The sequence below is a fragment of the Crocodylus siamensis genome, chromosome 1 (genome assembly GCF_052110815.1).
Source record: "Crocodylus siamensis isolate JL-2025a chromosome 1, ASM5211081v1, whole genome shotgun sequence".
In the NCBI taxonomy this organism is placed as follows: domain Eukaryota; kingdom Metazoa; phylum Chordata; order Crocodylia; family Crocodylidae; genus Crocodylus; species Crocodylus siamensis.
This window is the reverse complement of record NC_143395.1, coordinates 186,896,710-186,922,965: the sequence shown is the minus strand read 5'-3', so window position 1 is coordinate 186,922,965 and position 26,256 is coordinate 186,896,710. Positions and strand designations below refer to the sequence as shown.

At 45.1% G+C, this 26,256-nt stretch overlaps 1 protein-coding gene across 5 annotated transcripts in view; it reads right to left on the bottom strand.

The window, feature by feature from the left end:
* Positions 1-22,793, bottom strand: part of KIF16B (kinesin family member 16B) — a 261,851-nt gene extending 239,058 nt beyond the window's left edge. For all 5 annotated transcript variants that reach the window (XM_090051109.1, XM_090051128.1, XM_090051118.1 and 2 more), the window contains exon 1: positions 22,648-22,793. In XM_090051109.1, the coding sequence (XP_089907235.1) occupies positions 22,648-22,694 (47 nt within the window). In that variant the 5' untranslated portion in view covers positions 22,695-22,793. The remainder of the gene's footprint in view (positions 1-22,647) is intronic.
* Between the last annotated feature and the right edge of the window lie 3,463 nt (positions 22,794-26,256).

The following is a 26,256-nucleotide window of genomic DNA, read 5'->3' as shown; positions in this document are numbered from 1 at the left end:
GATGGGAACAGAAAGCCTGAAGCAGAGACTGCAGTGAATTCTGGGATCAGCGAAGCAGGGGAGCACTGCATGATGGGGAAGCTGTGCTCCAAATGCTAAACAACCCCCACACCCAGCTCAGCATTTATCAGACCAGGTCTAATCTGGATTTTCAAAGGACTTTTCCTCCCCCCACCCACACACACCTCTAAGCAAGAGTAAGTTTACTAGGCATCTCGGGCCGTACATTCCCCAGTCCCACTCTGGGAGGCCTATGTAAACTTAATTGGCTACAACTCGGTTGCCGGGTTAGGGAATGCTGAGGCAATAGACCAAGTCAGAGGGGGTATGGGCAACATTTGAACAATGGTACAGGGTTCATCACAGCATCCAGCCCGTTGAAGCCCTGTCCACAAGTGTTGTCATACTTTTCCCGAGACGACTGGTGGAAGTCCTCTCCACAACAGGTTATGAACACTCCAATAAGTGCCTTAAGTCTGTTAAAAGACTATACTAAGATCTGGAAAAGTCATGCTAAGCTGAGGCTTGTTCACAGCAAGTAAAAATCCAAAACCCTGATGCTGCAATCTATTGTTTCTGAAGACACCAGGAGAGATCCCATCAAGTATATAATGTCAAGCTGGCTCCCAAGTAGTTTCCTGAGTATCAATCAAGTTCCTGAGATGTTCCACCCAGATAACCCCTTGTCAATAGAAAAGACAATTTGATTTACAGTATTGAGAATGCTTGAAAGAAACTGAACTGGGGGTATAAAAATCTGTAAAAGAAGCAGCAGTGTGTGCTGAAACCACTCGCTTTCTTCTGGAGAGGCTGAAGGAGACAGATCATCTCCCTTCAAGGATCGTGCTGAGAACTTTGACCTGTCAGCTTTGCAGCCCGAGTGCCTTGGACTGGTGAGATCCCAGCTCTCTCTCTCTCTTTTCTCTTCTCTCTCTCTAAGCATAGATTTCTGAACTTGAACTTTATTAGTTAAGCTTGAGCTAAGTTTCCCCAAATACTCAGTGAAACCAGGGTATACTGTGACTGTTTGTGTTTGTTTTTCCTTTGCATGTCTATCACTACTAGTGTCAATATATATTTCATCTACTTAGGAATAAATAACTTTTATAGTCAAACTGGTGGTAATTGAGTATATTTTGCCTTCTTTACTTCCCTTTCCCCACTTGCTCTGCAGCAACACCCCTTTTACCTAAGCTAAAGATCCCTGTGAAGCCTAGAAATACTGTGGGGTCTGCTCATCAAGAGGCTAAAAGATTGGGACGTGCTGAGTTTGAAACACATAAGGGGATCAGCTTGTACAGGCTGATTGACCCAGTTTGGCTCAGACGTGCCCTAATGAACTGAATGCTGGCCCATGAGGGTGTCATCTGGACACCCAGCCAGATTCAGAGGTATTCTGTTTAACTGTGTGCTTGTGTCTGACTGTAGTTTATTGTTGCTCTGATGAACTGATTCTTGGCATATGAGGGTGTCAGCCTGTCCATGCTGATCAACCCGGCCAGGTCAGGCGTGTCACGTTAATCTGTGTGTGTTTGTGTGTATGACTGATTTGGGGACTGGAGGAACCCAGCCCCACTGAACTGAGTCCTGCAAGATAGCTCCGTTGGGGGTGAGGGCTTGCAGAAGGGAGAGATACAGCTCCGTGTAGAAACACAAGTAACACAAGCAGCACATTGATAGAATTACCAAGACCCTGGCCCTAATAAATGAGCACACCCCAAAGTAGCTGGCAAATCTGGTAACACCACACACAGAAAGACTTATTGATAGCTGGGTTGTGAGCTGTGTCCTCATAAGGCCACAGTCACTCTTCAGTTAACAACTAATAGCTTTCAAGTTTGCAGGGTTTTTTGGCTACACAGAGGCAACCCCAATTATATCTGTGTTACCAGTGCAGCCAATCTTATCCCTGTAGTTGTTTGTGCTATAGAATGTGTTGGCTACACTGATGCCAGTGTCTATACCAGGGGTGGGCAAAATGAGGCCAGCGTGCTGTGCCAGGCCATTCTATCCAGCTCACAGGGCCCCTAAAAAATTTAAGAAATTAATACTTATCTGCCCCTGGCTGCCTGTCATGTGGCCCTCGACAGCTTGCCAAAACTCAGTAAGTGGCCCTCCACCTGAAATAATTGCTCACCCCTGGTTTATATGCATTTCCTCCTTAAGTCTACATCCTGTTCAGGAGCCAGGGTACAACAGGGAAGCTTTTGCTGAACAATGATTTCAACGAGAAACTACAACAAAGCAGTTGACCAACTTCATACTTAAGCTCCTTCAGTGCTCTGGATAAATATCCTCTAGTCCTTGTGGCTTATCAATGTGTTCCAGGTCAGGGCTGTCCAACTTTAAGCTCCTCGGGGCCACATGCCATGCAAACTGTGCCAGGAGAGTCATGGGCTACATACACAGATATTCACCCCTCACCCCCACTCCTGCTCCACAAAACCACACCCCCCACAACCACAACTGTACCATGTCTCACTGCTGCACTGGTACCTCCCCCACCCACTACTGCACCACACGTACAATCCCAGCCCCACCCCACCACATGGGCACAGGTACAGACTCCTCACTACACATGGCCCCAGTTCACCCCCCTGTGAACACAGCCCTGATCTTCACCCCCCTTCTTACAGATGGCCCTTCATTTTCAATATGCTTAAATAATTTCAGATCTGTCATTTATAATTATTTGCTCCTCTTAGCCCCACTAATTTCCATCCTGTATTTTACCTGACAGAGTCTGTAATCTTCCCTACATAGCTCTTTGAATTAATCAGTCCTTCCCATGTAGTTTATGATGTTATTATACAACTGTCCAACTGGCAGCCTGCAGGCCAGATGCACCCCCCACCTCCCGAGGGGTTAAACTGCAGCCCCTGGGCTCCCAGTCTGGGTGTCACTCCCCTCCATTGCTCTCCTGCGTCTGCTGCCTGAATCTTTGGGCTCCCCCTCCCTCCCCCAGCTTCTGCTTCCTGCCCCTGCCTCTGCCCTAGGGGGCATGTGGCCCATGCTAAGTGTATCCAGGGGGCCTGCATCCTCCAGCCACTCAAAAATTGGATAACTTTGCATTATACCACTGATTTTCACCTATTCACCACATGTAAACAATTTCTGTGCTAAAAAGATAATTGTATTATCACATTCTACTTCACCTCTGAAATTATGGACATTCCCTCTTCGAATAGTTGTATTTTTTTCTTATCCTAAGAAGAACTTTCTAAACTAGAGGACCAGGGAAAGTAGTTATGAGATGGGTTTGTTCTACTATGTTCTTATATGCCATCTTCAGAGATCATGTATTAGATGTTGACAGACTATAACCTGCTTGCAATATATACCACTCATTTATGGCATAGAGCAGGGATAGGCAACCCCCATCACAGGTACAAAGGCATTTTGCCTGGCACATGTGCCTCTGGGCAGATGGTAGGGAAGGGGCCAGGGCTACACGGCAACAGCAAGGATCGGGCTCCTCAGGGTTCCCCTGTCATCCATCCCTGGCACACCAACATCTCACAAGTTGCAGTTGTGGGTGTTTTCGCCACTCTGCCCAAAAATGTTGCCGACCCCTGGCATAGTGTATGGCAGGAGCGTCAAAAGTGAAGCTCGTGAGCCAGATCCTGTCATCTCATCTGTGCTACTGATGATGAGCCTTTAATTGAACTCACATGTCACACACAGCCTGCAGTGGACTAGACCCACAAGGCTGGAACCAGCACACATGCTGGATGCAAGGCACGAGGCCAGATCCTGCAAGCATGTGGGGCTAGTTTCAGCACATGCTGCATGTGGTGCATGGGGCTAGGTCCACCTGGCACACTGAATCTGGCATGTGTGGCCAGTCTGTGGCCCCTGAGTCCCAATTTGACACCCCTGGAATATGGCATTACAAGTACAGTACTAGCTAGTTCCCAACACAATTCAACTGCTACAGGTCTTCTACCTTCTTCATTTATTCTGTGACTGTATTTTGTCTTTCCAGTTAAATAATGTAAACAGTTAAAAACTCTTAAATCAGTGCTTTCTTGGAACACAGAATCTTCTTTCTGAGCTGATTTGTAAGGTTATATCCTCTTTCACCTGTTTCCCTACCTACATTACATATAAAAAGTCTGATTTAAAAAGGCAGCCAAATTTAGTTGGCACTTCAGAAAAAAAATACAAGATTAAAAAATCGCAAATCTACAGAAAAACCAACACTTTCTCAGTTTATCAACTCTTAAGGCTAGGGTCTTTTCTTCATAAAGCACTTCTCTGGGGCTTCTGGGTATTACCGGGATACAACTACTGAACAACTGGAACGTTAGCACACCAATGATTTTAGCTGCTTACACTTCCCTCCACTGCCCTGTTTCCAGAAAGAGTAAAGCTCTGAAAAAGCTCAGTGGCTGTACAAAGCAGGAGTCTGCCCTACTAACTTAATCAGTTAAACTTTCTGTAATCCCATCATTTCAAAGAATCAGGCTTCAGAGAAATTAGTTCAAGAACTTAGTTGTAGAAATGTGTTACACTATTAATAGGTTTGAAATACGCATTTTAAGATTGTGACCCAAATCTCAAATTAGTCTTAAATTTCTTTTAATTAAGACTATATTTGAAATTAGCAGGTCACCTTTCCCCCTCTATCTACATTCCAACAAGGGTCACTGCCTTATTCCTGGGGTGGTAACAGAAAATATGTGGGGAAAGTAGAGGTTTCAGTCTACTTTTATTACACACCCAACTTCCTAAATAATGCTACTGATTAAAAACAAACAAAAACCCTTGAATACATGCACTAACATTTATAATGCTTTTAAACAGGAATGATTACATAATAAATTGTTTTGAATTTTCAGTTGACATCCCTGGTTTAAAACATGGCCTACAAGCTAGATTTAAGGGCTACAAACTGGACACCAGAAGTTGGAGGCAGGCGCTGCATGGCTAAGGTGAGGGGCCTGCCTCTGAATCCAAAACCCATGAGCCCAAGTAGACATTGCAATCGGTGGCAGGAGACCAAATGAGGGCTGACAACCCCAGTCACCCTCCAGTCACTTTGCCTGTCACCACCACTATGGCCCCAGCTCCTCAGGCACTTGTCCCACCACTGCTGCCACCATGCCCTGTGCTGGACCTGGAGCTGGAACCAGCACTGTGTGTCCTGTGTTCTGAAGTACTACCATGTTCCTATGCTCTGTGCTAGAGACCGCCAGAGCCAGTACCCCATGCTGCCACCGCATGTCCTGTGCTAGAGCTAGAGCCAGCACTGTGCCACCTGCTCCATGCCAGAGACACGGCTGCCACCCACTGTGTATTCCATGCCAAGGCCACAGCCCTAGCATGAAACGTGCCGGCGGCAGCAGCTCCAGCTCCAGCTCCAGCATGGGGCATACAGCAGGAGCTGAAGCTGGAGCTTCAGCATGTGGCACACAGCACGGGGCACATGGCACAGCAAGGGTTAAAGCTGCCACCACCAAAGCCACCCTGTGCCCTGGCCTGAATCTGACCCACAAACAGCCCTGAGGTCCAGATCTGGCCCAAAGCAGGAGGCGAGTATGAAACTGTTTTAAACAGTTTTGCTTGAAAAAAATTCTAAAACATAAACTTAGCTAATTCTCCTCCACATATACCCACACTGCCACTTTGCTGAAGCCACAATGGAACTACAAGCTCTGTGTTTTTCAGTGCTACTACAAGAGTGGGGAAAACAGGGCAGTCATTATAATAACCTTTTTTGCTTGGAAAACATGAAGCATTTGCATCAAAAATTCAGGGAAATGAGTTTGTGTAACTTGAGACTACACAAGAACATCTTGTACAGTCATTTTATCCAGTTTAATTCTCAGTCCCAGCCAGTCAATTAAAAGGATGCAACATCTAAGCAATAAGCCTAAGAACTTCATTCTGCATCGTTCAAATAAAAAAGGCAAGATCTTCTTTCGGAAGGCCTCACATTCACACTCTAAAATAGTGAGTAGTTTTTAAAAATGCCCTATGCATGTGTGCAAGTCAAAAAAAGGAAGCTACCTATATGGTTATTTTGTTGTAGTGCCACATCCCTGTTCATGTAATATTGTTTCCTACAGTTAGTTGTGACTTTTTTCCCAAAGAGTTACAGATCTCCCCAATCACTGGGCCGCTAGCATTTCTTTTCAAAGACTATTCCACAGCCCAAAAGTTCTTATTTAGTAGAATTTTTTAGATATAGTTTAATTTTCCATTATGGATTTTATCACATTATTCCTAGCAATGTTAAAGTGCTATAATTAAATTAATTCTTCTGTATTCACACTCTTCAAATAGTTTTTCAATTTGTGTACCAAATCTTCATTGCCTATGAAAATATATTTATAAAAAGCAGCACATATATTTATAAAAAAGGAACCACCAGGTATCGCAAGGACGCATGCGGAGTGGATCACGGCTTTGTACTGGGCCCCAACTTTGCACTGTCATGATCCTGGCCTTGGCCTCAGCCTTGCCTGCCTGTCCTGTACTAGATGCCCACTTGTGGCCCCATCCCATCTGCCCAGCCAACAGTGACCTGCCCACAGTGGTCCCTCCCTGCCCACCCATTCCATCAGATGCCTTGATGGCAGATGCGGGGCAGTCAGGCCAGGGACTGGTTAGGATCAGATGATGTCTCCCCACATCCCAACCTGCTGTGCTGGGCGACATAAACAGCCATGACAGGAGGGACTGAGGCCGGGTCAGCAATTCCCTCTTCCCGAACCTGAACAGCTTACCAAAACTCCTTAAGTGGCCTCCAGCCCAAATAATTGCCCAGCCCGGAAACACACTACATACATAACATTTTCTTCATCCACCCAAGTAGTTACTTTGTCAAAGAAGGAAATCAGGCTTGTTTGACACTATTTGTTTTTCATAAATCCATACTAGCTGCTTATGACCAGCCTTTCCTCCTCCAGATGTTTGCAAATGGCCTTCCCTAGGATATGTTCCAGTAACTTCCCAGGTATTTTCCATTTATGGAAAGCAAAACTGCATTGCACTGTTTTCTGGGTACATCACTCTGGCAAGGTCAAAACCACGCATGTTAGTGCTTGTCAGATGAGAGAGAAAGAAGACAGTGCATGAACTACATCAACCACCCTCCTTCTTGACCCCAGTTCCAGCTTGTTACAGACCTACTGATACTCCTTGCTTTGAAGCCCAGTGACAGTGAAGCCTTACTTTCATAGCCCACTTTCCTTGGGACAATCAACTGTTGCTTCTCTAATTCTCAGCCTTCTATCCTACTTCATGTTCTCCTTGGCTTCAGTCCAACTTCCCACTGCAAACCCCACCCTCACCACCACCACCCCGGCCATTTCTTGATGCAGCCCATTAAAGTCTGTGAATAAATTTTACCTTGAATATAGTAAATATCTCTTTGAAAGGGATTTAAACACTTTAAAGTTACAGACTATATTAATTGTGTTTACAACATTTCATGCATAGCATTTCATAAACATGAATTAAAATGCTGATTGTAAAAATCAATTGTGCTTTTAATTTAGAATGCTGAAAACAAGCTGTTTTCTCTATAAATGAATGTTTACTGGAGTTAAGTAGAATGTTCTTAGAGAGGCAGCTGACAAGGCAGAAATTCACTTTATACAAGCAACAAAAAGAAAGGTTCACCCAAATGTCCTGTTTACAAAATTGCTCCTTTCCCATTTTTGAAATTCTTGTGTTACATTGAAATCCATGAATTTCAGTAAAAAACAACAACATTATTTGTAGTTAGCAAGAGCAACACATTTAATAGTTATTCAGTCTGGGATTTCTTTAAATAAAAACAAATAATTATAAGAAAATCAACCCCAAATACCAAGAGATAGTTTGAAAGGACTCTAAATTCCCATAATCTGACCTAATCCAAAATCAGTATAATCTTTAAAGGGAACTGCTTATGAGTTTATTTAAAGCCAATTTGTTAGCCTGGTGTGTAAGAAAGGGACTAAGCTAAAATGCAACTAGTTTCCCTACTTATCAAAAATTGCTTCCTTAATTCAAAGAATTCTGCTTTCCCAACTTGTACAATGTAAGCACTTCTGTCTACGGACCAGATTTAAGGTAATTACTGGCATCATAAATTTGCTTTAGCAAATTACAGAATATTTCTTTCCATTTGAGAGGTGCTCAAATCTTCTGTTCATTTTAAAAGAAAAAAAAAGGGAAAAAAAGCCTGTTTGGCACCTTCCTATTTTACACTGCCAGCTTGTAGATCTAAACAAATCACAGTGAATTATGAGTCATTATTTAGTATCACTTCTAAAAGTGATGTTAGCTTCCAGTATAAACAAATGGTAGGAGGGCAATATGTTTAAATCACAGCTTGTAGCATTAGGCTGCACTGTCCCTGCACACCATCTCCCAAATAGACAAGTGCTAGCCATGCACAGATTATCTTCCAACCCAGAAGCAGACTAGCTGGGCTAACATTCAGTACACTGCTGTCAGGTCTCAAGCATAGAAATTCCTCCATTACCACATTTAACTGAACTTCTGGTTGTATGAAAACAGAAGGCTAATGCCTAGCTTCCTGATGATACATGGGAGTTCTCCAAATTTTACCTCTACGTTTCCATCCAGCTCTGTACAGAGTATAAAGTTTGCTCTGACCAAGAGAAAAACTTAGAGCAAAATGTGGCAAACATTGTGCATACCAAGAGACAGGTACCAAATTTCAAAAAGCAACTAAGGAAGAACTAGAGGACTTTACAGTGGCTCATCTATATATACATATAAATATGACTTGATATAATTAACAAACAATACAAGTGCATAAAGTACAAATCAGAAAACAGAAAAGAACTCTACCAGAACAGCTTTGGTACATTTTACCTATAATTCATATAACTAATTACAACTGCAAAGTACAATTAAGCTCAGAAAATGAATCAGAGGCTGAAACACAGCTGATGAAACAACTCTTCTGAGCTCCTTCCTCCCACCTTCTACCCAAATCTGTTTCTAAAGCAAAACTGTGCCACGGCTCATTAAATAAAGTTGATACATACTTGTGGATGTAAAACAGTGGAAGGCAGATGAACTGAATTCAGACTGTTTAGTTTGTACAAGATCTACACTCAAGTCAAACCAACCCAGGAACACACAGATTTTTAATATGTTCAGATACAAGTTTTTGACCAAACCTAATAAAACAGGTTGTGAACAGCAGGTTGAAAGCAACATATCAGAAGCTGAAAGCAGACTGGAGAGAGACCAGTGCCCGCACAGTTAAACCATGGACTCATAAATACTCTTCCTCTGACAAATGTATCTGCCTTACTGTACATATGGAAAACTTTCTGCTTACAAAGTAAATTACAAAGGGCAACCTCATTATAATAAATTCCTAGTGTTAACAATCTTAACAGCAGAAATAATTTTTTATAAGAATGATGCAGAAAACTGACAAACATTATTACAGCAAACACCCCCTTTATATGAACTTTTTTCTCCCAGTTCTATGGAGATTCATTATAATGAGGCTGTACTGTTTGTGCTTTGTAATTATTGCATAATACATTCTCCCGCCCCCCTCTGCCCATGCTTTCCTTTTTCTCTTGAAAAGAAACGGAAGACAACCAAACATAATCCTGGCTACGCACCCAGCTTAAATGGCTGACATAAGTAAAACTGACCCAAACAGGCTTAACAATAATCCGTACTCAGACAGGGAGGTCAGAAAGTGTGAGAAACCAGCATTGCAGTCCATGCTCGAGCAAGAGGAATGTTCTGCTTTTTCCAAGCTTTGAGTTACCTTGGTCTTATTGTACTTGATCTGTCTTTTAAATCAGAGTTGTCCATCTTTTAAGCAGGTGGGAGACATGCCACATGGGCCACACTAGCAGGGGCTGCCCTAGTGGGGCCCATGGTGCCCTGGGGCAACGCACCACATGCCTTCTCCCCCCATCTACATCCCGCCTCCCCTTAAACTCCCCAAATATGAGTTATCCCACTGAATCACACCTCTGAGGCATCCTAGTCATGGGCTCCGCCAGGGTAGCGCTGCAGGTTGTGCAGTGCTGTACAACCCAGTCTATTGCAAGCTGCCCAGCTCCCTGGGGTGGAAGAAAGGAAGCCCGAGGGAGCAGGGGACCCAGGCAACCTGTACAACAAGAGCAATGGGGAAAGCAATGCCCAGATGGGAACGCCTGGGGGTGGCACTTTAACTCCTTCTGGGTCACAAGTGTCCTGATGTAGTTCTCACAAAATACAAAGTAGTTAAAAGAAAGTGGGTGTAAGAGACGTTATAAAAACAACCAAGCTGTTGTTGTTTTACATGGTGAAAATATTTCCCTTAATCTGATGCTTAATTTGAAGTTGTTACTTTTAAAGACAAACATGGTATTCTTTCTAAACTGTACAGTGGTATGTACAACAATTTTGCAATGGTAGCATTATGTAACTGAGACAATGCATGCTGAACATAGGGAAGAAAGAAACTCAGATCTACTGAAATGACCAAAACCCCCAACTTTATGCCTGATAGCTTGTGGATATGACCTGCAATTTTGAATTATTAATATTAAAACAGTATATATTAGTTAAGCCAAAACCTAAAGTCACCAAACAGCCTTTTTCTAAGACACAGGGCAACAAAAAGGGTTTGAGGGCTGGGGGACATGATTTATGAGGAAAGACTGGGGGAAACTGGGCTCATTTAGTCTAAAGAGGAAACTGAGATAAGACTTAATAGCAGCCTTCAACTACCTGAAGTGGGGTTTGAGAGAGGATGGAGCTAGACTGTTCTCAGTGCTGGCAGATGACAGAACAAGGAGCAACAGTCTCAAGTTGCAGCAAGAGAAGTTTAGGTTAGTTATTAGGAAAAACTCTCTCAGTAGGAGGGAAGTAAAGCACTGAAACAGGTTACCCAGAGAAGTGGTAGAAGTTCTATCCTTGCAGGGTTTCAGAACCTAGCTAGACAGACAAAGTTTTGGCTGGGATGAGCTAGTTGGGGCTGGTCCTGTTTTGAGCAGGGGGTTGGACTAGATGACCTCCTGAGGTCCCTTCCAACCCTAACTTTCTATGATTCTATGATCCCTTCACCACTAAAATTTAAAACCTATATAATAAATCAGTTTTACCTTCACAATTGTGAATGACTATATAGTTCCACAGCCTAACCTCTATGATGCATCATCCCTTTAGTTGGTTTGCTCTACAGAGCAGATTTTAAGGACATGCAAAAGACCATAGTTAATAAAATGTAATTTAAAAATAAAACACTGAAATCATATTTTAAATACATTTTTCTTTTTTAATTTAACAACTAACCTGTATTAGGGCATAAACGTTAACGCTTAAGTATTAAGCCATACATATTTGTTGCTGAAGTTTAAAAAAAACCAACATACTCTTGAACTGGGAAAAGCACCTGCAATGAGATTTGTTTAAACACTAAACTTCCTTCTTACAAGAGTAGCTTCTTCTCCAGGTGCCAAGAGAACAATATCTTCATTCTGCTTTATTTAAGTAGTTCAGTTTGAAACTAAGAAACCACCTAAAAGTTGAAAAGGCAAGGAAGCTTTTTTTCCCTCTTCTAATCTATGACCTAGGTGTGAAAAGAGGAGACCTACTTTTCTAGCATCTTAAGAGAGACAGTAACCAGGAACAATCAGTTCAGTTCTTTCACTACAGATAACACATTCTTCATGTAATAAATCCATTTTAATAAGCAAAACACAGAGGAGTGGTGGAACCTTTCTCATGCATCAAACACATTTACGGTCATTTTATTTAACAATCATAATAATGTTGCTTTTATGAATTTTAATTTAACCCCATCATCAAGCAAACCTCAACACAAATCATGAATAAAACAAGTAGTATATATATATTTTTTTTTGGTACACAGTGGACATGTCTACACGTGTGCTTTACTACAGGGCTAACTGATTAGCTCCACAGAAAAGTGTCACTGTTTTCACATGCACGAGTATTAGGGCATGGTAGATCAGTTAATTGCACCTTAAGATAGCTCTGTCGGGACTAGTACTATCTTACACTGCAGTTACTTACTGTGCCAAAGTGCACAGGTAGATGGTGACCAAGGCTGGCTGGGGCATGAAGGTACAAAAGTGTGGGGTCTGCCTGCTGCCCATCCCCTCACTTTAGCACCTTGTGCCCCAGGCAGACCCCCTGCCATCCACCGTTGGCACCCAGAGCTGACTCTCCCCTCCCCCAAAGCACCCTGCCAGCCTGGGGCTACTGTGCCCCAGCTCAAACCGCTGTGGTCCTGGCTGCAACATCTGCATGCGTGTCTTGGACCACAGTCTGAGCATCTACATGTGCTACTGAAGCACCATGATAAATTCTGGTGAAAACTGTGCCAGAGTTTATCACATCAACTTAATGGCACATGTAGACGCATCCTGCATGGGCTACTGTGATTCTCCATCCCTCAAAATCAACAGCAAGTTGGACAGACACTTGACTGGAATGGTTTAGTCAGGGATGATCCTGCCTTGAGCAGGGGGCTGACTGGAGGGCTTTAGGATGTACCTTCCAGTTCTACTTTCCTATGATCTTATTCACTATTTTCTACCATAAAAATAAAATCTAAAACTAAAACTTAAAATATAAAACAAAAGAATTAATTGATGTATTTTAAAGGCACACAATTGCTTAAATAAATTGTAGGCGGTGTATAATGAAAAACGGAATGCCTCATTTAGTAAATTGGTTACACTGATAAATAAAGCTTATGAGAAAAATAAAACTGCAAACACAATACAAAATTACAATGCATTTGAATCAAAATTTCCTGTTGATGAAGTAGATCATGACTAAAATCAGCAGTTTCAATAAATCCACCCTGTGAGGAATACAAACATCGAGGCAGAAATTAAAACAATTTTTTTTTTTTTTTTTTACAAACTTGACAGTAGTTTCTAATTCATTTTTAATAATTCAATTTTCACTTCTAATTTCATGATTCACATCTGTATTCAATGTAAAATATTTGTATAATATTTTATAAATATTATAATATTGTATAATTTAATTTAAAACATTTAATTACAATATATTTAAAGCTTGCTGAAGAAAGTATTTGCTGAAGAATCAGCCTTAATACATGCAAGTCAAAACCTTTTTTTCTTCCTCGTCCTACAGGTGTCATTGCTGGACCCATCCTTTAATCTGTCAGAAAGCAATAACTGTAAAGCACCACTCCAAAGCCTTTATGATAAAAGGAGTAATGCATGTGGAACCCATCCGAATAGCAAATTACATCTTCCTTCAGGTCTCCAGTAAGGAAACTGGCCATAGATTCTAGAAATCAGTTAGTTAGAAGGGGCAAATTATGTACACAGACGTGCACACAAAAAACAGACCTCGTGGCAAGGACAGGAAAAGAACTCTAACAGGGGACCTTGATTCAGTGATGCTAGACAGCCTTGTATTACTCAAAGAAAGGGTCCAAGGAGACAGCAGAGATTTGTCAGTGAGAAGAAAAATAGCTTACACCATTCACAGATAACACTACTCATGGTCTGAGAAGTTGCCATTTGGGCCAACACCAAGAGGTTGACTAGTAAATAGGAAACAAGTAAATAAAAATGTCAGAGGAAAAACAGAATCAAACGCCCGAAAAGAGGCTTTGGTGAAGGTTAAAAGGAGACTAAGCTGGAGGCCACAAACTGACCACCATTTGTTTTCAATATCCCCTTTCCTTATCACCTCCCAACCAAGTCTTCCAACATACTCAACATTATACTGACATTTTAATGCTCATTTCTACACAAATCATAGCTAACTGTAAAACTAAATGAGACCCAAAATCATTCCATCAGCCAGCATCATACTTCAGCTAACAGTGAACTCCCAGAGAGCTTTGTTCTGTAAAGATGAATAACATGTCTCGCTGTCTCTTCACTAACCAGCTATTACTTTAAAAAAAATTAAGAAACTATTTCTTAACCATTTTATATTGCCATTAAAAACTTGAACCACTCATCTAAAGGTTGTTGTTACAGTGTTGTGTTAGCCAAATCAGCCATCTCCATATCCAGATTTCCATTCACATTTGAAAGGATACACCAGAGGTTCCCAACCACCAGGCTGTGGCCCAGTACCGGGCCATGAAGAGTTGGCTGCCAGGTCATGGCACAAGCCCCCCACGTGGACCCCCATCTGTCCACCTGAGTGAGCAGCAGCCATGTGCTGGGTGGTGGGGCAGCCCCAGGAGGGAGGCAGCCAACTCTGTCTGCCTCATCCCACTCCAGTGCTGGTCCACAGAAAAAAAAAAGTTTGGGAACCACTGTCGCCAGCTTCACCTTTTTGGGGAGAAGGTTACAGAACAGCTCCAGCCCATCTAGATATCTCTGATTAATAAGAGTTCAGGCCCCTCTTCTTGGTCAGATTTACAGCTTGGGGGTGCTCCTGGATCCTCTGCTGTACCTGGATCTTCAAGGGACAACGGCGGCTAGGAGTGCCTTTCAAAACTGCGAACCTTCCTTCAGTTACAAATCTGCCCTCTCCAGCTTCATCCATGCCTTTATCACCTCAGGGTTGGACTACTGCACTGTCTTCTACGTGGGGCTGCCTTTGCAAACCAGCCAGAATCTGCAGCTGGTGCAGACCTCAGTGGTCCACCTTCTGATGGAGCTGAGGCACCAGAAGCACAAAACTGCAGTACTCCAGAGTCTGCACTGGCTCCCAACAGCTTTCTAAGAACAATTCAAGGTGCTGGTCTTGATTAATAAGACCCTAAATGATCTGGGCCCTACATACCTAAGGGATGGCCTTCCTCCTTATATCCCATTGTGATCCTTAAGGTCAGCCAAGAACAACCTCCTGCAAGTACCATCAACACACAAAATCTTCTTAGCAAACACTTGTAGGAGGCTGTTCTCAGAAGATACCTTGCAGGTCTGGACCTCTCTCCTTCTAGAGACCCTCCAGACCCCAAGCCTGGATATCTTTCAAAAGCAGTGTAAGACTTATCTATCTGGGCATACATTTAGGGGAAAAAATAGACTGGGTTTAGTGGGCTTCTGCTGTGTTTTCTCCTCTTCTATAAGCTGTTTCACAGTTTATAAATTTATACTGTTCTCCTGATGTAAGCTACCCAAAGCCTCTGCTGCGAATACTGGCATATAAATCAAATAAACAAACAAATGCCTCTTGTAGGTGATACAATATTTTTAGAGACTATGGTGGTCCAATGAATTTACCCCATTCAGACCAAATCAAATAAAAGAAAATGATACATACAAACAGAACTCTTAAATTTTGTCATGCATATGATGTAATAGCAAGCTATCCTGGAAAAATAATAAGCTCTTTCCTATTGCATGACTCAGTCCAAAATGCATATGTACATCTTATTATGTATTTAATGATGTTGCTGTGCTAGATAGTGCAACATCTTAAAAACTGAAGCCTTAACAATACAGATGTTTAAACCATGAAGTAAGCTGCACAATACAATTAAACTTAAAATAAAACATATTTATTAAAGCCACCGATACACAATAGTTTACTAGTTAATAAAAAGTATGTTTTTATTTTATGTAGTACAGTTTTTATGGTTTAAAGACAGTACAAACTGGATACAGTGAGACTTCACTCACAAATTTAATTTTTAAAGCCTTTGCTCGTCCACAAAGCACACCTCAATGCTACACAACAACTTAGAAAAAGAAATAAAGAATTTCAGGATACAGCAAAGGGAAACCTACACAAGAAAAATACAGTTATTGAATTTAGAGTATGATTAATACAGAAGAACTAATGGCACTACACTCAAGAGAAGAACAGTTTGACCCTCAAAGGTTTCACAAACTTCAGTGTACTTCTCATTTGATGGATACCTGGAGCAGCCCTAAAAAGATCAATTATATCAAAGAGAAGAGTTCCATTTGCTTTCAGCAGAACCCTAGCTTTACAGAAGCCATCTCCCATCAAAGTACAGAGTAGGCTCAAAACTACAACATGGGATAAGGTCACCATATGATCAGCTTCTTTGCTGACGAAAGTGCTCAGCTTACACTATAAACTTTTAAGGACCAGCTCTGCCATTTATAATGCTAACAAAGTACATCAGACATTCAGAGGGCACTGACGACAGCCACTTCCCTAGTAACATTTCTGATGGCCAAGACCTCTCAAATCAACAAACACACCAAAGTGCACAAAGATAAAGTTGTGGACACTGTTCGTCATTCGAAAGAAGCAGCCATCCAGGCAAAAAATTCAGGTGCCAGGGTTTGCATCCAGTTACTGGAATGATTGGCAGAAAATCTGATCTGTCTACATACATCAGGGTAGTACATAGTAGCTACTGCACAGGCTGTTCTACCATTAACTAGGAAAAAACCCACTGTCTTCCCATAAATAAATTCAAAACTGTTGAAGAGAGGCCACGAATACTTAACCATAGTTTTATGAACTGAATTGCTTATTTTCCTTCCCCTGTGCTCTCTGAACCCTAACATCACTGTGTGCGCAAGCGTAGTTTCTTGACCCTTGCCACAGCCTTATGAGATATTTAGCTGCTCATATCTTTCCCAAATGGACTGACAAGTGATTGATTAGGCAGCGTCCTGTGTATCAATGAACAAGTGCAGTGCCTGGCTACACAGGAAAACATGCTATTTGTGTGGCTGCAGTTCAACCGTGAGCGTATCTATACCACACACTGCAATGCATGGCTGAGATGCTGTAGGTAGTTTGGGTACAGAAGCAGTACATGGTCAGCAGAATGGCAGTAAATTCTCTAAACAGACTTCTCAACAGGGTAAATGAGCCAATGTGGAGCTCCATGCTGCTCTGACTTCACTGCTTGATATTGAAGCTGGCTTATTTAAAGTTAGATTGACTGTCCCCACACTGCAGTGAAGTCGGCTATGCAGACAAACTCTGTGTATTATAAGCTCAGATAAATGTCACAGCCTGGTTAAATAAAAATAATCAAAGGGATGGAAAGAGGCTAGAAACCTTCACTGAGTGCTTACAGATTTTTATGTAATTACATGTATTACATGTAATTACATTTTTACATTTAATTACATGTATTACACTTTTCTAAAGGAAATTAACACCATAGGTCTACCTAGCCTAGTGCACCATTTCCCACATTGATAGAGTGGACAGTAAGATTGCTTATGCATCTTATAAATGCAGAGTGGATGCTTAGTCAGGGCCTATCCTGCCTGCCCTTTCCCACACTCTAGCTTCCAGCATCCAGAGGCCTACTCTGTTCTAATTTGGAGGTTTCACCCTTAACTATCATGTTTAATACCTATGGATGGATTTATTCTCCATGAATTTCTCAGGTCCCCTTTTGAACCTTATCAAATGATCAAAATCCGCTATAGCTCATGGAAGTGAGATCTTTTCAAATGTATTTCAACCTCTGGCAGAATAAAATAGGAAGAAAAAATTAAGCCTGTAAGTAGGCAGTTATCTTTTCTTAGGAGGGACCATCAAAACAATCTTGAGAACATTATGCTAGGGTCAAACTGCAGTTACACAGTTTTAAATATTTTTTAAATGAAACAAAAAAGTGCTTGGCTTTAAAAATTGAATATAGCTAGTTTCCTGAATGTCTTCAACTCTGCCTTCCTTCTATATCTTCACATCTAAATCAGGTTTAAAGATACTAACAGGAGTGACATTTGTTGCACAATCGGACCCCTGAAAGCACACCACAGCTGTGCCGTGACAAAAGTGCACAGCTGCAGAGCACTTTAAAAGTGTCCAATCATGCAACAAATTAACCCTCATCTAATGAGGGTTCAAATGAAGATGCTCCAAAGTGAAGCACCTTCATTAACTTCACTAACTTCCATCAGTCCCTGCATGCAATCAGGGCTAGGCTGATGTAGCCCAGCTCTACCCCTAGTGCTGTCTACAGGATGGGAGCAGGGAGGGAATTCCAGGCTAGGGTTTGCCCAGCCTGAGCTGGAGTGGGAAGGCAGATGGATTGGAGCCCCCTGTTTTGTGTCATCCCCCTCCAGCCCTCTTCCCATCGGGCTCAGCCTGGAACCCCATCCCTTCCCTTCTCCCCTGCCACACCCTGCAGACAGCAGGAGAGTTGTGGGGGAGACAGGAGCTAAAGGAGAGAGGCTGCAGGCAGGCAGCCTTTCTCTGGATCAGCTCCAAAGTGGAGTTTGATTCCCACCCATCCCCAAACAGCAAATATTTGCAGGGGCAGGGGAATCGCTCTAACTCACAGTGCTTTCTGTTAAGTGCCATGAGTTAGATCAGGGAGCTGCACATCTGTCAGTGCTCTCAATATTGCTGAATGGTCTGTGTAACACAGGGGTGGGCAAAATACGACTTGAGCCCATGAAGCCATTCCGTCTGGCCCGTGGGGCCCCTAAAAAAATGTAGAAAATTAGAATTTATCTGTCCTTGGTTCCTCTCAAAGATGACAGGAACCAAGGTCAGAAAGGCCCAGGGGAAGCCCTGGAGAGCTCCTTCAACAGCAGGGCCTCCCTGGCCCTGCCTGCCCAGCTGGAAGCCCCAGGAAGGGCTCCTGGACTGGGACCATGTGGCTGCCCTGGCACGGGAAGCTCAGGTAAGGAGGAAGGGCAGGGAATGAGCTGGTGCTGAGCATGGGGAAAAGCAGCCCCTCCCCCACCACGTGGTTGTAGCTACCTGCTGCAGCCCGCACGGGGCTGTCCTGAGCAGGCACAGGCAGCCCCACATGGGCTGCGAGCGGCTGCAGCACACAGGGCACAGGGTGGGTGAGGGGACATTTCACCACCCTGCCCCCCACGCTCAGCACCATCTTGTAACCCGCCCCCGCTCCCAGCCTGGACCCTGCACTGGCTCCAGGCTTGCCCATCAGGGCTGTGCCAGCACCTGCAGCCCCCCCAGTTGCCACACCAGGCAGTGTTTCCCACCGCCACCTCTGTGCAGCCCAGCACGTGAGCTCCGGGCAGCCAGCAGCAGCAAACACTGCCTGGCACAGCAAGCAGGGGGGCTGCAGCTGTTGCCGCCATGCACAGCCCCGACAGGCAAGCCCAGAGTTGTGCGGGGCCCAGGCTGGCAGCGGGGGCGGGTTACAATCTGGTGCTAAGCACAGGGATGGGGAAGCAGCCCCTTGCCCGCCCCGTGGCTGGCACCCCATGCTGCAGCCGCTCGCAGCCTGTATGGGGCTGTCTATGCCTGCTCAGGACAGCTCCGCACGGGCTGCAAGCAGCTGCAGCACAGAGCATCAGCTACAGGGGTGGGGGTGAGGGGCCAACTTTCCCCCACATCCAGCACCAGCTCCTTCCTTACCAGCGAGCAGGCGGTTGGGGCCGTGCGCTGCCCTCCCCCCGTCTGTACCGTGGGGCTGGGGGGCACTAGGAGTGAATGGGTGCATGGGGCCCACACCAGTGTCCTGGGGCCAGTGCTGGCGGGACCCAGAACAGGGTGGCAGGAGTACAGGGTCCCAGCTAAAAGGGGCTCTATGGAGCTGGGCCAGCTCCCGCCTCTCCCTGCTGGTGTAGCCCAGCCTGGCTCCACAGACCCCTGCCAGCCTGTGCCCTGCTCTGGACCCCACCAGTGCTGGCCTTGGGACATTGGTCCCAAGGTGGTGACCAGGGGGTAGGGCACCTGTCAAGGGGTGGGGCTACCCATGTGGCCCTCAACAGCTTGCCACAACTTGATAAGCGGCCCTCTGCCCAAAATAATTGCCCTCCCCTGGTGTAACATCTGAAAGACCCTTTTCCACTCTATCCACCCAGATACAACTCATCCAGGACCACATCACTTTGCATCCAATTAACTGCAACATACTCTTCTAAAACAAAACATTGCTGCAAAGGTAACTACTGCTTTAATTGCAATATTCTTTCCTCTGTCTTTATTCATCAGCTTCCTCTTCTCCAGCACAAACACACCTACTTGTCTTCATTGTCCAGTCCCTTCCCAGTCAAATGGAGAAACAGCAATGCTAATGTAAGAGATACAAAACTGAAGTACTATGGACACATTCTAAGAACAGGAAGAAAAAGCCTACAAAAGAATATAACAGAAGGTTGTGTGCCAGGAAAGAGAAAGATGGATTGACTATGGAAGAGTTGGCAAGAAAACGTAGAAGACTGCAATATGGATTACATACAAATGCAGTGGCAAGACTGACAACAAACAGCCAAGTGGAAAGCATTTTCCATTATGGCACAACTGCTTATGACAAAGATGGCACTTAATCCCACTCTGCTCATCGTTTCTCATGTGCTATCTGGACGGTAATTCCTGACTCAGCTCAATCAACGATGCCTGCTTTTGGTGCTCACTATCTCCCAGGATACCACTGAGACAATGGAGGAGGTCAGTTAATGTCCGCGTAACCACCCTCTTTTGCCACCATATCTGCAAAAATGTGATCATGCTCAAGCATATGTCAGCATTCCCCTTTTTCTACCTCATCTGGTCTATGATTTCATAGATTTCATAGACATCAGGGCTGGAAGGGACCTCAGGAGATCATCGAGTCCAGCCCCCTGCCCAAAGGGCAGGAAGTCAGCTGGGGTCATAGGATCCCAGCAAGATAAGCATCCTCGTTTCATATTCTGAATGCCAGCTTTTTGGGACAGGGATATATTTTTTACAAATGCATTTGTACAGTGAGTTGGCACAAGAATGCCCTGACTGGAACACCTGGGGTTTACCACAATACAATTACTAAATAGCTTTAATAATACTTAGCAAGTCCACAGGACCTTTCATCAGAGAATCTCAAGGCACTTGTCAAACTATAGTTAAGTAAGATGCAACACACCCATGTGGATGAAGTCATTCCTGTTTCACAGATGGGGAAACAGAAGTGCCAAAAAAATGTTTTTAAATTGCTGAGGATCACATATTATGTCAGTAGCCACATCAGGAAAAGAAGCAGAAAACCCCTGCCAGTAGTCCAACCACTCAAATACCTGTCCAAGCACTACTTGAAAAAAGACCTTGCAACTCAGTGCTGTCCTACACCAATTTTTATCCAACATGCACTACGGTTTTCACAAGCAGACTTTTTTCTTAAAGAACATCAGGGGTGCAAGAAAAAATAAAGTGGCACATTTACAGTTTTAAGAACTCCGCAGAAGACAGGGAAAAATGATGCCTGAAATAGATTAAAAGTGAGCATCAGTAGGGGCCTGGCTGGCAGCTTGGACTTTTTCATGTACAAGGCAGTTTCATTGAGAAGGAATGTGTTCCGCTGCTCTGGAAAGATGAAGATCAGAGGATCTCCACCTTTTCCAATTCAAGGCACCCCTCAGTTGGCTCAGGACACCCCTTGCAAACTTCCAGCTCTGAAGTTTTTTTACTCTTTTTTTTTTTTTGACTTCATAAAAAAAAAGCAGAGCAATTCTTCTGCAGCAACAAAGCTCAAGTAACACAACAGCTCAGGACACCTCCAGGACCATGAATTCCTATGGAAAATCCCTGGATTCACCCTACAAAGCAGGGTGCTCACAACACTACCACTAGTAGGTACACCACAACACCCTCAAAAGGCTCTTGAGTCAGTCCCTGCTTGAGCACCATTGATACAAACAGGCAGAAGAGCCAAAAAGAGCACACCCACCTCCGCAGGCCAGCTGGTGACAAATGAAAGCGTCCATGCCTCCTCCTCCTCCAGGCTAAACAAGCCCAGGTCCCTCAGCCTCTCCTCATAAGACATATTCCCCAGCTCTCTAACCATCGTCACTCCCTGCTACTGGAGTATCTCCAGTTTGTCTCTCTCTCTCTCTCTATATATATACCTATATATAGATAGATTTTTCTCTATATAAATGTACATCCATCCATATCTATGCCTAATATTAAACATGCACACAAAAATGTAAATATAAACATACATCTATGTAAACACACACACGCTGTGTACATAGACAGATTATATATAGTTAAATACACAGATATATGTTTATCTGTATGCATACTGGTCAACAATATAGCTATATTAGATCTATTGATCTACTGATCCATCTATACACACACGTATGTATCTACTAATCTTGATCAATACATCTATAGACACGATATACACTTGTGTGCATAGCTCAATCACGATTAGTAGATATATACACACGGGCGTGCATACTTCTCGATCACGACTGATCTATGTATACACACAATCGCAACTGATATATTTTGTCTATACATGTGTATCTCTATTGATCTCAACTGATGTCTGCACACACATGTGTATATAGACAAATAAGTTGCAACTGATAAACATACGCACATACTTGTGTGTACAGACTGAAGGATAGATCAAATATAGCTATATTAGATACAGACGGATGTACATATAGATAGATACCTGTGTATGTAACATATGTATCTAGATCTACTCATATCAATAGATGCATCTCTCTGCAGGTGTGCACACACTTGTGGCCCTGGCTGAGGCACCCAGACATGTTTTCCATCCCTCCCTCTGTCCTGCTCCTGGCCCTGCCCGGGCACCCACCATGCCCAGGTCCAGCAGTCTGTGCTGGGGTGAGGTTCAAAGCGGACGCCACCCCCTCCTCCCTCTTTGGTTGCGCCCACCCCAAACTTTCACAACTGCAGTCGGAAGGTTCCAACGCGAGGTGGAGGGTCCCCTCCCTTGGAAGGTTCCAACGCGAGGTGGGGGGGGGGCGGGGGTCCCCTGCCCTGGGAGGTTCCATGTGACGTATATCGGGGGGGTGACACGCACACACTCACCTGCTGTTCATGGGCCGGAGCCGCACGGCCACCTTTACCGAGGCCATTGCGCGTCCGCCGCCGCCGCCACCTCCCGGCGCGGGGCCGGGGCAGCTCACCCCGCCGGCCTCCGCCCTCTACCCGCCCCCTTCCTGCGCAGCCTAGTCCATGATCCCCCCCCACCCCACAGCCCCGCTCCGCGCCACCACCTCCCGGAGCGCGGGCAACCCGCTATGGGGGCGCCGCAGGGACAAATCACTGCCGCACGCGTTTGGGCGAGCCACCGCCGGCCCCGCCCACCAAGGATCCCGTCAACCTGTGGGTGGGGGCGGGGCGCTAGGCTGGGCAGGGCGGAGAGGGGTGCTACAGAGAGCCTTTGTTCCCTGCTGAGAAGACGCCCCTGGGGGAACTGAGTAGTCAGCCCCAAGGTCGGTGCTGCCAGCTTGTGTGTGTATATACATATTTTGCATTCTGAAGTGCAGACTTTAAGAACAATGCCAACAATCATGAGAGTTGGCCATACCTCCAGTGGAGCAGTGCTATAGCTGCTTCCAGGCAGAGAGGAGAAAGGGATGTGGGTGATCTCTTTTTATGAGATGGTTTGAGAGAGGTTTTGGTGCACGCAGTGCCCTTCCTCAGGTCTGGGAGAGCAGCAGGGGCATTTAAGTCAAATGCCAGAGGAAACAGTGGCTTGTAAAGCTGCCTAAGGTGGTAGGTCAATGGGAGCCACTTCAACTTAGTGATCCCTGGTAACATCTCTGATGGCCAAGAGCTCACAAATTGACAAAAACACCAGAGAGCACAAAGATAAAGATATGAATGTTGTTTTTGTCACACAAAAGAAGAAAGTCCTAAGAAACAAAGGCTGGCCTATATGATGCATATGGGAGAAGGCAAGTAAGGCTGGAAGGGACCTCATGAGGTCACCGAGTCTAGGCCCTGCCTGCAAGGGGATCATCCCTGATTAAAAAGCATCTCAACTGAGTGTCTGCCCGACCCGCTCTTGAAAACTTCCAAGGATATGTAAATATATGTCAGATAACTATGTAAATACAAAACAAAGTAAGGGAAAAGGTCCAATACAAGATTCCACCAAAAAGAAAAAAAAGTCCTTGCTTCTCACATTTCCTAGACCCACACAGCAATGCTGCAACCCTGCCATGATGTCTAGGCTGGGAGGCAACAGGGGGCTAGTGCTGAACTGGAGGAAGCAGAGCCACATCCATGCAGAGGCATGCTCTGCCTCTCAGCACTGCCTGAATGTAACCTAATGGTACTGAGTAGGTCTGCTGAGAGATGCAGCGGATCATCCTGGAAGCACTGCCCTATGAACGTGCTGGGCTCCATTCTAGAGGTAACCCATGGCCAGGGACTTACTAAATTCATGACAGAAGTGGGGTGCACAGCAGCTCCTCTAATCTTTTGTGTTCCCTCACGTGCCCCTCCCCCTCGCTGCTGATTGGCAGAGATGCCCCACTGCTCCCTCCTGATCACCAAGGAAGCAAAAACCACGGTTTTAAACATGGCATGGTTTTTGCCTCCCCAACGGCAAACAACGTGGAGTGGTTTTCGCCTTACCAACAACAAGCATCCGGGCCACCGGGGCATCTCAGCCAATGAGTGGCGGGCGGCAAAAAAGCATCATATTTAAAACCATCCTCCATGCTGATCAGGAGCGAGCTGCAAGCGTGGCCCCCCCACCAATCAGTGGTGGAGGTCGCACAGGGGGGACCTGCAAGATTAAAGGAGCTGTTACACACCCTACTTCGCAGGAGGCTTTCCTAATTGCAGGATGTCACAGGGAGGAACAGAAGATAAGACCCTGAAGAGCCAAGGGGGAGCCCCGAGGGCAGAAACCCTCAGAAGAAAACAAGAAAAGAAAAACTTTTTACCTGCAGCAGGATCTGCAGCAGAGCCGGAGATGGAGGTGGGACCCACATGGCTCGTTAGCTGCATCTTTATACAACTGCGGCCAGCTGATAAGGGCAGCTGCGGGAGCCGGCAGGGAGGGATTAAAGGAGCAGCTGGCAAAGAGGGAGGGGGGAGACCCGCAGGAGCACCAGCAGAAAAGTCTCTCCCAGAGCCACCACAGGGGGCAAAAATGCGGGAAACTGCCTCTCGAAGCACGGCAGCAGTGCAGGAAGCGAGGGATCAGAGGCACCTCATCCAGACCAGGGGCCTGGATTAGAAGACTGGGAAGAGCAGGAGGAGCTTGATGCCTGGGGTTACCACCAAAGAGCTGGAAGGGCCAGCAGATGCCAAAACGCCAGACCAGGTGTGACCACTGTGGGCTCAGGAGGGCTCAAGGAGGCGCCCCAGGTGGAGGATGAAGGGCATAAGCAGCATGAGTGGCTGCAGAAGATGGGCCCCAGCAGTATAGAGCTGCTCTGACAGGGGACGTGGGGAAGGTGTACCAAGAAGGACCACTGAGGATCCAGCAAACCCATAGGCTGGCGAAGAGTGGAGAGGAGGACACAGTAGCCTGCAGTCTAGCCCAGACCCAGTTTAGGGCTAGCTAGGGACCTCAGGCACCTGGGGCCTGTTTTTGTAGGGCAGGCCATGGGAGCAGGCAGAAAAGGGGGCAGAGGGCCTCTCTTAGTATCTTTCTATTTCTTTTTTGGTATTTTTTTTTGTTTATGTTTCCCACTTTTGGAGGGGTTGCAAGGCAAGGTATATGGAGTCCAAGTGTTGTTTAAACCTAAAGGGGGTTTACAGCCTCAGACAAGGCTAGATAGCCATGAGACGCAGTGGATGGAGTTAGGGTTGATCCAGCAGACCTACAGCCCGTCTCTGCAAGCGTACGCGGAGCCTCAACAGTCAGGGAACTGGCCGAAGGACATCTGGAGCCCGTCAAGGCAGGGTGTAAGGGCGAGGTAGAGGGGAGGTGGAGCCTCGCAGAAGATCACCAGACAGACATCCCATAGTCGAGAGACCTCCGGTAGTCGGACATGCACCACAGGAACAAGATTCAAAGTCGTGGCAGGCGAGATTGGGGAAAGGCTATACCAGGAGACACCCACTCAGCAGAACATCGGCGCGGACAGACAAACACCACCAAACATCCAGGCCCAAGCAGCATGTGACCGGATGTTCGAGCCCAGCCGGGCACACAGGGGAAAACCACTTTTCTGGCAGGGGGGTAGTACTCTGACCAAAATAATGCCTCCCACTTTCACTTCCAGTGGGAAGATGTTGGCTATATGCTGACTCTATGGAAATGGGATATTCCTTCCTAACTTGCTCTCACAGCCATACAGCTGAGGGTAAGTGAAACTCAGGGACATCCAAATCCCAAGCCTCTGCGCTTGGGCCTGCACCTAGGATTGCTGCCAAAGGATTTGGAAGCATCTGAAGCCAGGCAGGGGTGGAGGATATTTTCTGGTAGCAGGGGCACATATGGTTCCTGAATGACTCATGGATTTGAAGCTGATTTGGCTTGGAACACAGTTTTTTTAAGGAAAAAAGCACTTCTACCATGAATTTGGTACCCATGGCACTTCCATATGGCACTATGCTGAAACACCTTAGTTCTGTTTCTCAGCAAACTGTGGCAAGTACTGGCATAACAATGGCTTAAAGTACTGTGAGAACACATTTGTTAGTATTGGCCCCAACAAATGTTTGCTACAT